We start from the raw sequence: 14,619 nt of genomic DNA, 5'->3' as shown, positions 1-14,619 counted from the left end.
TTTTGCTAGACTAAGTGTACGAATAGCAACATGTATATAAACAATGTACTCGCATATCTTATGTATGTACATTGAATTAGAGAAAAAAAGAAGACAATTTTTATCTGGGTATAATTTTAGTTTATTAAACCGGAATCTGTACTGTATTATTCTCTTCTGGGAATAAACCCCGATTCATGCAAGAATCGTGGCCCATTTGATTTCAGACTTGTGACGACCGATTCTCTGAAATCATCGGATAATGCTTTGCCTTGCGTTAAAGTTGCGTATAATCTCTCCCAAATTGGGATCTCATCAGTATTTGCTGATTATATACTTCTTGGTGAAAGAAAACATTTTTCAATCGCTTTGGTGATTAGAAATCATACTATTTCGATCGGTTAACTTATACAGCTAATTTTGAAAACGCTGCATGGTGTGGATTGAAAATACACTTTCTTTAACTACTGTTTCAATCCAATGTTTTCTCAGACGTCCGCGACAATTCCCGCCAAAAGAACAGAAGTATATATATAGTCAGTGTCGAGCAAACTCCTGCAAAAGCGAGATGGCGACAAGAGGAGTTGACGCGAAAGTGTATATTGTATCGAACTCTCAGGAAAGGAAAACGGACAAAGGAGAGTATGGGCAAACCGTAGTATACGACAACACAAGTAAAGGGATAAAACAAATGACATTCCCTCTGAAGTTTACAGACAATCTCCTTACAGGGAAATTTTATTTGATCAAAGCTGTGAGCATAGGCGACACCATTCGCCTGTACGAGACATCCAGGGTAAGAATAAAATTATACTACGAAACATATAAAAAATCTTTTTCAATTTTCAAATGCCCCACAACGGAGGCTTGACTAGGGCCCCTTAAGCAGGTCAAGGCAACTTCGTTCTTTCTTGAAGGATTTTATCATCCAAAATTGGAGGATAGATGCTTGCGCCCCCTGGTGGAATTTTTCAAATAAAGGGCAATTAACTGTTTAAAATACAAATACAAAATAATTTTATTGGCACAAACACAATTACAATAATTAGCAAAGGCCCAATGAGTATTGTAAGTTTACAATAACTGCATGTACAGTTTATATTTATGTAACTATGTACATATTGGTTTAACATTACCTTTTAAAACTTAAAAAAAAACTCCGGCTTTTTATTTTAATTACCATTATTGTGAAAAATGACATACGTCTCATGATTTCCGTATTTTTCAAGGTTTTTGAGTGTGGAAAATTTCCCATTGAAATGGACAAAATTAACAAGTACCTCAACCCTCCAGAACTTTCTGTTGAACAAGTGATGGAAACGCCCCAAAAAGCAACAGTCACAGTGAAAGGAATTCTGCGTAATGTAAGTAACACACCACAGTGATTTTTCAATTTTTTTTTTCAATAAAACTTCAGCTAATTGTAATTGCTGTTAACATCATTCATTATATTACATGTACTTCTGATGAGTTGAAAGCTCAAGTGAGTTTTCCTTATCTTTATGATCTATGCCTAAAATGATACTTTAGAGTAAAGATTTGGATTAGGCCACTGAAATTAATTTTTAGATTCTCATCCCTGCCCGCCCCTCTGAAAATGGCCCGCACCAATGCAATTTATTTTGTTTTGAAAAAAAAATTGTGCACAAAAAAATTCTGGAAAAAAAGTCTGGCTCAGTATACAAAAAATTCAAAACAAAACGTACCTTCTATGTAAAAATTAGCTCTTATTGTGAAGCAATATATTTTTTCATGTAAATATAAAAGTAATCCGCCACCAAATATACATGCCTTGAAAAAGGTCATAACAGAAAGAATCTTAACTGAAAAATATTTGCTGTTGAAAAGATGTAATTATAAGGAATACGAAAGCCACTGGCAGAATATCTGTGAAAAATTGTAGTTATAGAGATAAGTTTAATTTTTCTGTTTTTTTTTTTTTTTTGATAGATGTGAACTCTCATATCATTTCGTTTGTTTTCAGTATAACATAGTCTATACTTGTATTGTAATCCACCTGCATAATCTCTCTCTCTCTCTCTCTCTCTCTCTCTCTCTCTCAAAATCAGCTTCACTTCATATGAAATATACAAAACTGTACTATTAAGTAGAAATAGTATAAAGATCTATGTAATATGTTTATAAAAATGTTACAATCATTATTATGTTACATATGTACATATGTTGTGAAATGAAAAACCCAATTAAAAAAAAAAAAAAAATTCAAAACATTTTAATGGCTGCTTTAAAACATGTGGATTTAGACCACAATTATTTTTCCCTCTTATTCCTTTATACAACAAAAGATCATATAAAAAAATCTGTCTCAATTAAATAAAGCATACCTATACAATGACACTAGTCCAACAACACATCCAAACCACAGGAAAATCAATCAAGAGGGGACAGAGATCATGGCCCTTAAAATAACCCCTACCATAAAAAATCCACTTGCACTTTTCAATGTGTGTAAACATTGGCCTCTTTACACCCTTTCTATTGTGCCTTTAAAGGTATATCCTGTGGGTATTTTTTTCAAACCCTCTTCTTTCCATCCATACCCTAAAAGGAACTAAATTTGCCCAGTTAGCACCCCTGGGAATTTTTTAATAATGCATACATTTTTAGAATGGAACTAAACTTGTGTCGTCAATGAGCATGGGGTAAAAATAGTGATAATTGACCATATGTATTATTGTTTGGACTCCAGTCATGTTTGTTATCATAAGGATACAAATATCTTCATGTATTAACAGTTAAGTAGAAATAAAATAAAAATAAAAGATTATAACTGGTTTTGTGTACTCAAAGTAGTATCAACAACTTAAAAGAATATAGCAGTTATTATTTTATAGATCATGAACAGTGAAAAAGGTAAAATCTGCCCACCTGCCCCATATTTTTTGCAAATCACGATGAGAATCTAATTAATTGTATATGACCTTAATTTTACATCCATATAACTTTTCTTGCAGTACATAAGCACAGTTTTGTCAAAGAGATAAAAAAATACCATTAAATAAACATACATACATTTCATTCTAGTACACAGAGATACTTACATCACCTAATAGCCAGAGGAGAGAAATCACATTAGAGTCCTTGCAGGGTTCAAGAAAGGTTGTTTGTAAGCTCTGGGGGAAATGCGCAACTTTTGACATGCCGCCTGTGGACAGTATTATTTCTGCAACAAATATGCAAATTGACCAGTGGCGAGGAGACATTTGTCTTAATTCCAGCGTGCTGACACGTTTGAAGGTAATTTTAAGAAAGTCAAATTAAAAAATTTGCTCAGCATCACCCTTAGAGAAAAGAACTGGCTTTTTTCCATTGAACTTTCATTGATTTTCCAGTTTTCATTGAAACACCATTGTTTGTGCATTTATTTTTCTTGTGTCTTCATCTGACCAGTTTTATACCTACCAGTTAAATAGCAGTTTTCAGATAACTGCATTTTCAATGGCCTGCAACTCTCGGTGAAACACCAGTTTTCCAATTCACTTAAACTTCAATGTTACTGTTTCCCAGTAAAATACCATTTATTTTCAGGAGCAGCTAGTCTGTTTAATGGAATTCTTATACACATTTCTAGATTTACATTGTATTTCAAGCTGAGTTGCCAATCTGGGTCACTGGCCTCTGCCAAATAAACTGACCACTAAGAATTAAGATTACTGCATAACAGGAAGTTGAGTTGCAAATTTTGAATGTTCATCTTGGAGCCTAAATGTGATGTTCATTTTAAGGAAAATGTGTTATTGTTGGGCATCCTGCTCTTTTGTGGCATATATATACAGTGAATTTATGGAACTTTTTTTCTGGGGATATATTCTTGATCACTTAAGGTAATATTCCTGTACTTGTATGATTTGATACAAATGTGTGTAAATTAAGACTAATTAACATTTACACACTATCAATTAAGTGATTTAAGCAAGCAGCTAGTGCATGGATGTTTTGAAAAAAAAAAGTTATGTAATATAGCTTTAGTCTACCTTTTTAGATTGTAATTGGAAGTCAATAAACTAGTAAATAATTTATTTATGCATGCATGTGCATGCATGAATACATTTAGGTACTATTTACCTTTTTATAACAAGCATTATGGGGAGATTTAAATTAAACTATATTGAGATTTCTCTGGGTCATCAGTATTCTGCATAATGTGCAGGGTTATCTTATGATGCAACTTGATCTTGACCTACTTTATCTGCTATAAAGCAATCAAATAATAATCAATGGGTTTTCAATGCCTTTGTGTAAACCATCCTTTTCCATTTATTTAGCATTGAAAGATGACGTCATTTAACTGGTGCAAACTAATTTGCATAAGTATTCATTTTCAGTGGTGTTTCAATGGACTTAATTCACTGAGTTTTCACTGTGTTTTAACTGGAAACTGGAAATTCAATGGTTTCTCTTGGTAACAATATATAATGCCATTTTATGTGACAACTTGGTAACTGGAAAAGCAATGGGGTTTCCATGGTCAGAAATAATGGTAGTTCAATGGCATTCTTTTCTGTAAGGGCACTTCCTAACTTTTATAAGCAGCATCGATCTACCTGCCTATTTACCACCAAAATTATCAACCACTGAGAAACAAAAGTATATTGCCTTTAACATATAACAATTCAGAAAATATTGATGAATAACATATACGTCACAATTTTATAAACCTAATGTATTCATAAACTATACATCAGACCTTTTTTCTGAATCTTGACAAACTTTTTTCATACATTTTATACATCATACAACATTGGGGATTATTGCTTCAATATTTTTAATTCATGAATATATAATTGTATTATTTTTTTAGGAAACTGAAGAAGAAGGCAAGTTTCATGGAGAAGTTGAAGCATTGGAGGTGTCTGAGTAAGTTTTATGATTGAAATGATATTTATGCTTTATTTATACCGATTGCAGGCATGCATGGTAAAAATTTGAAAACTGATGATCGATGAACAATATTGAGCTCACCACATGTATTTCAACTAATCAAAATTCATCTATCATATTAATCTCAACATAAAATTTCACATTTTGTATCTTGTACTCAAGAATGACTAAGCCAATTTCAACCAAATGCATGTGCTACAAAGCATCCAAGAAAAGGATTGAACCTTAATTAATTGTTTACATTCATGAAAACATTCATTGCACGTTTTCAAAATCTGTAAATACACTACTGCAAAAAAGCCAATAAGAATATGGCAAGCTATCTATCGTTTAGATTAATCGGCTTTCTTTAAACCATTACCCCTGGACCGAAAATGGAGCCAAATTTCACATACAAATAAATATTTGTCATGATAAAGCTACAACATATTATTACTATGCAAGCATCTTTATACACAATACTTACAAGTTTCAATCTTATGCCTGTAACTTGAATAGCATGATAATTTGATAAAGCTTCAACATTTAATACTATGCAAGCATTTTTATACACTGTACAAACAAATTAAGTTTCAAACTTATGCCTGTAACTTAAATGAATTAAGGTAAATCGTGCCACTCTCTGATCAAGGGTATTTGAAGTTCCAAGGTCATGTTTTCATGGTGACCTACCTATATAGCTCTTGTTAGAAGCATTGTGATTTACATAGCTTAATATTGTTCTTGGAATATCACATTAAATTTAAAAGTAACATGTACTAAACATAACAATTGTCACAAACTTTTCAAATAATTTCTATGTTAATAGAAACTACAGTTACATCATTGTCAACGGGATGACTTTAAAGATACGAACTGAAATGGTAGAGGCGATCTTTGGAGGTCAAACCTTCAAAGAGAACATTCATGTAAAAGGTTCAGTGAAAGGCACCACAGTCGTCAACATGTAAGTATATATTCTCAAAGTTATTTGAAGACTGTGTAGATAAACATCGATATTTATGGGAATGTATTTAAAGTTTAGGCCAAATAAAAAAACACCTGTGGTTCCAGTCACCCGACAGTCCCTAATTTATACCCCCGACCCTAAACTTTTTTTCGCCAATTTTCAAAATTTTCCGGAATTATCCCCGCCTTTAGTCATCGGTTCCAATATAAGATATAGTTTTATAGCTATGGCGGCCACCAATTAGTGTTGGAACATTTTAATTCCTATCAGTTGATTGAAAAGAAGATAAATCAATTATATCCCCGCTCAAAAGGAAAAGGAGGTATACTGTTTTGTCTGTCAAACTGTCCATAACAAAAATTTCTGTCGCATTTTAATCGGCATCTATTAATCGCAGATACTTGAAATTTTAACACACTATTTGTTAAGGAATGTCGTTTGGTGGAATTTATTTTTGTTCCATTAAGTTGTCAACTTATTGTTCAATGATGACTTTGTTTATTTTTTGTCTAATTAACTTTTAAGCAAATTTTGTCATTTTTTCTCGGCAAAAATTTATTACAGATTGAAATTTTAACACACTATTTGTTTAGGCATGCCATATTGTGGGATCTATTTTTGTACCAATCAGACGTCAACTTCCTGTTAAATGACGACTTTGTTTATTTTTAGCTTAAATTTTCATAATAAGTTTAAGTTTTGAAGTTTAAAATTTATAATTTATTTCCTTTACTTTTCAGAAACAAGATCAACCCTGCTAAAAAATCAAAGTTGGAATAGTGTAGAATCAAGCCATGCAACTGCCTTCCACTAGTTTTGACACGGGTTAAGATTAAGCTGCATTATGACTCTATTTAGCTTATACATTTTAGCATAGTAAAAATAGTACATGCTCTTTAGCACACAATGTGTAAATGTACATGTACAAATTACCAAGAATTTCTCATTCCATTGTTGTTCTAAGATTTCGGCCCTTTTGAACGTACAATTTTTGCCATATATTAACAATATGCAAGCACAACTTCTCTTAAACCACTGCACAGAATTTAATTTTACTAGAAATTATTTAATAAAGCACGCAATGTATGCTAATTGCAAGGAATTTTCATTTTTATATTATTTATGCGAATTTTAACCTAGCTTTTTTAATTTTAAATTTAAACTGCATGAAATTCAATTGATGCTATTTAGATCGCATATTACCAGTCAGCTCTGATAATTTCATTATTATAGGGGGAGGGGGGGGGGATTACAGCACTTTTTAAATTTAGAATTCTGCCCATATATTTAATTTTGTAATGAGCAGCCTGATCGAAAGCACCATTCCTCTTAAACTGCTGCATTCAATTGTTGTTATTTAGAACACATTGTGTAGATCCACATATTACCAACAAATTCTGATTCCATAAATATTTGGCAAAATTTGATGCTTTTGAATATATAGTTTTCTTGTTCTTGAAATACATGTGCATATTTGCGGAAAGTTTTGATCTGATAAATTTGTTTAGTAATTCTTTGAATTGAGTATTTAATTGATAAATACGTACCCTACTATTAATGATGTAAGCATTGTCAAGTAACGGGGAAGAGTGCTGTATGTAAACTTGCTCACTTTTTCCTCCATAATACATTTATTACAGTCATTACTCATATAGTATAAATGCATCAATCTCACCCTTGCTATTAACAAAAGAGAGTTAATATTCTCTGATTATCAACAGTCATTGTTTTCATCAATATCAGAAAGATATTTCTATGTGTTGCATATATTTAAGATTAGGATCACATGAACATGTTCAGCTGACCTCTTCTGATCACTTGTTGTCCATCGTCTGTCTGCCACAAGAGGATTATTACCCCAAGGCCAATGCTACATCCTTGGAAAAATTTTTTAATTTCAACAGAAAAATATGTATTTTAAGTCTTGGAATATAAATTAAGCAATTTTTGTCAGTTTTACAATATTTCGGATTTTATTAATACATTTCAAGAGATGCACGAACTGCTCTTCAGGTGGGCGATGTTGCCTTATTATTTTTTTAGTTCTAATGAACTATGTCCCAGGTTAAAGAAAACCCTTGACACTGGTAATTGTGTATGTCTGTTCTTAACAACCTTTGTCACTGATTAAAGGGACCTGCACACATTTTGAGCACATTTTTTTTTAAATTTTAATTTCATTCTTAGCTTGTTATTTACATGTGTGTTGAATTTGTAAACATTTCAAATCTTCCATGACCCTGTTTAAAATATATCTATGAATACAATTTGAATCAGTTTTTCTTGTACTATGCCAAGTCATTTTTCAAAAATATCTTAGTTTTTGTATATCATTAATTTTGTAAACCAATATAAATGACCCCGGCATTGTTTACAAAACAATGGATTCTCACTTGTGTATATTATATTGCATGTAACTGCATGACTTATCACTCAAATTTTGTCAACCAGTATGCACAAGTAAACAAGTTTATACTTAAAAATTAAAATTTTATCTCAAATTTTATCTAGGTCCCTACATGCATACTCATTAGACTTGCTTTAAATTTTGTCAGATTCTCTATAAGCATGCCACATTTATATTGTTAACCCAATGGTAACTACCCTTTCAATGGCCTGTCTTAATATTTACATTTAACGTTCAAAACTTTATATTCACTGAACAGATTACCTATTAATTCACATACATTGAGCATTGGCTCACATATATCATTTTTTTTTGTAATACCCCATCACGGATTTTATTTTGTTCTTGTAATATGATAAATTTTATTTGTTTCTTAATAAATGTAAAAATTTATTTAGTATTGCCTTTTTTATTTCATTATTTTGTAATGATAAACACAAGGTATCAAATTCCAATTCACTGAGATATGTCAACTACCTTTCTTTTTTCAAGTTTGCTTGTTTTATGCATGGTAAACATTTGAAGCTGTAATCGATGAAATTTATATTTTCATCCCTCACTTCCGGTTCTCACCAGAAGAGTTCAAACAAGGTTATAATAAGTGCAACTGTTTTTCTTAGATAACCTGTTCATGAATAGAGTATGATAGCTATATCTACTTGAATAACAAAGTTTTATTTTTATTGAGCACTTCTGGTTTTTTCCTGTCCCGATACGAAAATCCACGCATGTCTCGAACTCGGGTTGTCGTTTTTAAACAAATTTAATGTTGTAACAGCGTTATCCACAGGGGCTCGTCACGAAGTTTTTTCAACCTTTTATATCTACCACTTCTATACATTAAAATACACAAGGGAGGAATCAAAACTCGAAAAAAAAATCGCTACCTCCCGATTTCGGTCGCCTCGTATTAATTCTCGGTTTACTCTCCGGTGACACTTTCTTCGAAAATGCGTGAAAACTTCTCAAGTTGTTGCCGATGTTTAAATTTTGCAGGTATTCCTAAAAACAATGGTCCTTTCCCGATCTAATGATACCTAGAGTGCAAGGTTTAACGTCCGAGAAGAATTAATACGAGGCGACCGAAATCGGGAGGTAGCGATTTTTTTCGAGCATTTCAAAAATTTGGTTTTTTCCATATTTTATTCATTTAACATAAAATGAAAATATCAGTATATAATCTTGCATATGACATCTATATAATGTTAAATTAGCAAATAAATTTTACTTCCGGTGAGATATTTCAAATATATCTGTGTAGCTTTCCTTTTTACAAACTTGATGTCCGCGAGATTTTTGTCACTAAGTGATTGAGACACGAAGCTCTCATGATTGATAGAAATTTGATATGGGATGTGTTTAATGGGTTTAATTTTGTCAAATGTCACTTCCGGTTCTTACCGGAAGGGTTCAAACAAATCATGTTTTTAACAAGTTTAACTGACTTTCATGGGTGTTCATCTAGCCTGATAAACAGTGATGTACGCTAAGCAAATTACGAGAAATACTAGCTTTTGTTTTTATTAATCACTTTCGTTTGTCTGTTTCCGGTCCCGAGACAAAAAGTATTGTTTCAAAGAGATCTTAGATTTGGCAGAGACGTGAACAACCAAACTCTGAGGAAGGATTGACTTACATGTATGATTGTACAAATGGTTAACATTTTTGTTTAGATCAGCGTTGCTTCCGGTCGACACAGAAAGTACTTTAAAAATTGATTTCTTTTTCATTTTTGTTGTTTAACATTTAATTTACGTCTGGATATATCATTCACAATAATTATCATATCCACTTTTTTTTCTATGGGAGAGAAGCAATGTCTTACAGTTGAATTGATACATGTATATCAAAACGGAAGACCTTTTTGTTGCTTTTGCAACAAGTGTCTAGTTATCACGCTGTTTAACAAACATTTCATGTTTTTTTGGTGTTCTTATGTAATTCACAGTAAGTATTGTGTGGGGAAGAGCATCACACAGTGAATGAATACGAGTGGACGTCATATTCCAACAGTTACTTTGAAGCCAACAAATGCTTGCATGGACCAATTGAGAATGAGCACAAACATTGGCTACAGAAAGGCAATCCTGCACATACTGCTCTCATCCAAATTGTTTTCAATACGCGATTTCTGAGACAGATACCTTATTATGTGAATTTCAGGTATGTTCTGCCTAACTTCTTTTCAGTAGGATTGTACAGCATGGCTTGCTTTTTTACGATATAGAAAAACAAACTATATTTATCTGTGTTATTCATTACATTTTCCACACTTAGGAGCACTGCCGAACTGGAGAAAATTAATAACCTGATACTGATGTACAGCGGGAAAAGGTTTGCCTTCTCACCTCTAGTGTATCGAGCTAGATGTCAATTAGCATCATTAGATTACAATGCCAATGTGGACAGAGAAGTCAAAAGAAATTCCGATGGCACTTTACAGTAAATATTTCAATTTTTCATTCTTATATGCTACATGTATTTATTGTTGAACACGGAAGATGAGGTTTAATCATGTTTAACCTTATAAAATTTATCAGTTTAGAGAATTCAATTTCTAATGAATCCCTTTTTTTGTAATATTAACACATTCTTTATGTATCGATCATTTGGGCAACACAGAACTTTTACAAAAAGAGTGGCTGCTGGAGTATCACACCTGTGAGATTGATAACAGCTACGAACACATTGACATATTGAAAGAAAGAAACACTGGCTAGACTAATCGACCAGGAAGGGATGTGTCTTCCTGCAGAGCTGGATATCCATGACCCGCGCCGCCTAAGCAAAAACATAGCTCCAGTGAACCCAAAGCCAATTGCAACTGCGGAACTACAGGAAGAAAAAGTCTCTTGCTTCATGAAAAAAACCCTGAAATTTTGCCAAAGCCAGTTGAAAAAAATTGTTTAGTTTATAATGTCTCAAAATTCTACTTTTTAGCTCACCTGAGCTGAAAGCTCAAGTGAGCTATTCTGATCACATTTTGTACGTCGTCCGTCCGTCCGTCTGTCAACTTTTTTACATTTTGTACTTATTCTCTTAAACCGCTTCGCCAATTTAAACCAGTTTGGCACAAAGCAGCCTTATGGAAAGGCAAATATAAATTGCAGAAATGAAAGACCGATCTTTTTTCGAAGCAGAGAAAACCTCGAAACTGTAGGAAAGGGGGGGTGCATTTTTTGAAAAAATCTTCTTCTCAATAACTACAGAGTCAAACTCAACGAAATTTTGCAAGAATAATCCTTACAGGAAGGAAAATATAAATTGCAAAAATTATCGGCGAATTCTGTTTCAAATTTGAGTAATTTACGAATATAAAAATAAAGAGATAATCGATGTCGATCAGTTTATAAATTCGGGTTCGGTATTCCATATCGAAAACGAAAGTTCATTGTGTAAGGCAGCCATGTTTGAATGTTGACACCTGACAAACGGGTCAAACTGACAAAGATGAATTTGCTTGTTATGCAACAGTTTACGTGCGAAGGGATACTTGAAACATGCTAAATATATTTGTGCCGATTTCGTGAAGTGAAATGAGGAAAAATCTTTCAATGTGTGGACAATTTTGACTCGTGACCGTGTTTTTACGTTGTTTTGAATTTCTTTTATGCTTTATGGAAATATCTGTAATTTGGAATTATTACGTATCGAATCAATTATAGACTTCGGTAAATCAGCTGTTACCTGCGCAAAATGAGCAAAATCTGATGCACTAACAACATATTTTATTATGAATACTATACATTTTATTGGTAATCCGGTACGATCTCTACATTATGGTTGATTATAATGAAACGTGTTTTGTTAAGATAATCTGCATTTTCAGTCTTAACAAAGATTGTTTTTGCTGCTAGAAATATATATTAGGTGTAAACATATTGTGAAAAATAAATTGTGCTCTTTCTTTGTTTTTAATTTAGTGCATGTTTCTTTTGTTTTAATTGTTTACAATTTTCTCAATACTAACCATATTCAGCTGTGTCAAGTTTCGAATTATAAGCAAGATACAGAGCTTTGCTCACAGAACTGAGGCCATGCTTTTGTTCATTCTGAATAGGAAATACAAAGTTATGTATCTTGCTTATTATTCTACGATTGATGCTGAAATTTTGATTGATCAATAGAAATGTCTTGCCAAAAGGATGATATGCTGTGACTACTCTCTGGTGCACCTTCTTCAACGATGAATTGCATAAAATTTACACAAAGAAGATGGGTAAATAAGGTGTGCAAAATGCCCATATGAGGAATGATTAGATACTGCAAAATTAAAATATCATTTAAATCTAATAATTGTTTTCAAAATTATTAGAAACAATGTATATTTAACGTTACATCAGATTGTAATGCGTAATTAGCTCACCTGAGCTGAAAGCTCAAGTGAGCTATTCTGATCACTTTTTGTCCGTCGTCCGTCTGTCCGTCTGTCTGTCCGTCTGTAAACTTTTTACATATTGAACTTCTTCTCTAAAAGCGCTTATCCAATTTCAACCAAATTTGGCACAAAGCATCCTTATGGGAGGGCGAATATAAATTGCAGAAATAAAAGTCCGATCTGTATTCAAAGCGGAGAAAACCTTGAAACTGTAGAAAAAGGGGGGGGTGCATTTTTAAAAATCTTCTTCTCAAGAACTACTGATTCCAATTCAAAGTAGTTTAGCATAAATTATCCTTATGGGAAGGAAAATATAAATTGCAAAAATTGAGGTCTAATTCTGTTTCAAATCTGAGTTTTTACGAAAATAATAATAAAGGAAAGGCGTGTTTCAATCAGTTTAATAGCCTCGGATTCGGCATCCGGTAAAATGGGTAGACAAGACTTGGCCTGGGCAAAACAAAAGATAAGCAGTTATTAATCTGCCAATCTCATTAAAATTTCAGGATATTTGATGGACCAGTATATTTGTATTTGCTGTAAATATTGCTGCAAAATAATGCGTATTTGGAATTGACGATTGCCGATCTGCCCCGGCTTTTATTTTGCCACGGCCCGGTTTTGCTTACCCATTTTACCAAGACTCGTATTCCATACTTCTAAAACGAGGTTCTTTGTTTAAAGCAGCCATGCCATTATACGAAAAAGGGTCGATCTGACTATGATGAATTTGTTTGTTGTGCAACAGTTCGCGTATGAAGGGAAATTTTTGAAACATGAAAAATATATTGGTGCCGATTTTGTGAAGTAAATTGAGGCTAAATATTTCAATGCGTTGACAGTTTTCACACATGACGTTGATGTTAGCTTGTTCTGATTTTCGTTTCGTTTTCATTATTTATGCTTTGTAACCTGGAAACTGTCGTCTGTATTTCGTGATTTTTACGTATCAAATCAAACAGAGACTTCGGTAAATCAAACAGTTACGTTAACTGTTTACCTGCGCAAATTAAGCAAAATCTGATGTAGGAGTACTGAAATACAATTCATTCTATCGGTAATTCGGCATTATTTTTTGCGTAATGGTAGATTAATGCAATAGGTTTTTGTTGAGATGCTCGGCATTTTCTCTAGTTTATTCAGTTTAAATAGAGTTTGATATCGCTTACGGAAATATGTAGGTATATACATGTATATATATGATTCATTTCGAAAAAAAAAATTGTGTTATTTATTTGTTATACATGTAGTGAATGTTTCTTGTGTTTAATTGTTAACAATTTCTATTCACTAACCATTTCTGAGTGTTTGCTTCGAATTATAAGCAAGATACAGAGATTTGCTAACAATTCTATGTTTGTACACAGATCTTAAAAGCTAAAGGTTAAATCAAAGTACTGATAGTACTGAAAAGCGCTAACCCAGCTTCTGTATGTATATAACAGATACTGTGGTTTCATTAATATTCAAGGGTATCAATTTTCGTGGATAAAATGAAAATCACAGTTTCAAGGATATGTAAATTCGTGGCCAATGACCCTTTCAATACAAAATGTTTATAGAAATTGCGTTTCAATGAACATTTAATTTCATGGATCAACTCAACAACGAAATCAATGGAAATTGATATTCAACGAATATTGATGAAACCACAGTATATGTATATAGCATTTCAGCTTCTGTATACGCACTATATTTCCTCATCACTGCATGACAGTCCCTGCAATGATGTATGTAAGCCCCGTACATTAATTTCACAATAACCCGTAAATTAGATTCACAATAGCCCGTGCAGTTATGTGCATAAACCCCTGAAACTGGTTCCCTAACCAGTTTAAATGATGTATACTTTTGCTTTTAGGGGGCGGTTATTTGATGCACCGGAAGTTGAAGTCTAACGACAATAAAGGGCTGAGCTATGCTTAGCGCTTTAAAAAGTAAAAAAATTGTCAATATTTATTACGAAAATTTTCAAAATCTGTTCTTCCAGAAACCAACTTATTG

At 32.7% G+C, this 14,619-nt stretch overlaps 1 protein-coding gene and 1 pseudogene across 1 annotated transcript; both read left to right on the top strand.

The window, feature by feature from the left end:
* LOC128161072 (uncharacterized) overlaps window positions 1-11,147 on the top strand; it is a 44,935-nt pseudogene extending 33,788 nt beyond the window's left edge.
* Window positions 338-8,577, top strand: LOC128159745 (uncharacterized). The gene is made up of 6 exons (XM_052822930.1): window positions 338-775; window positions 1,209-1,343; window positions 3,025-3,237; window positions 4,802-4,857; window positions 5,690-5,827; window positions 6,571-8,577. The coding sequence occupies exons 1-6, from the start codon at window positions 413-415 to the stop codon at window positions 6,608-6,610; spliced, it is 945 nt and encodes a 314-aa protein (XP_052678890.1). The 5' UTR covers window positions 338-412; the 3' UTR covers window positions 6,611-8,577.
* Window positions 11,148-14,619: the final 3,472 nt, after the last annotated feature.

This window comes from Crassostrea angulata, chromosome 8 (genome assembly GCF_025612915.1).
Source record: "Crassostrea angulata isolate pt1a10 chromosome 8, ASM2561291v2, whole genome shotgun sequence".
Classification (NCBI taxonomy): Eukaryota; Metazoa; Mollusca; class Bivalvia; order Ostreida; family Ostreidae; genus Magallana; species Magallana angulata.
The sequence above is the reverse complement of the archived record's forward strand: the minus strand, read 5'-3'. Positions and strand labels throughout refer to the sequence as shown.

Bases quoted from the DNA above. Each gene is read 5' to 3' on its own strand.
- LOC128159745 (XM_052822930.1), top strand. From the start codon at position 413: ATGGTGTGGATTGAAAATACACTTTCTTTAACTACTGTTTCAATCCAA. The intron at 776-1,208 runs GTAAGAATAAAA...GTATTTTTCAAG, and splicing joins GCCTGTACGAGACATCCAGG to GTTTTTGAGTGTGGAAAATT. The intron at 3,238-4,801 runs GTAATTTTAAGA...TTATTTTTTTAG, and splicing joins GCGTGCTGACACGTTTGAAG to GAAACTGAAGAAGAAGGCAA.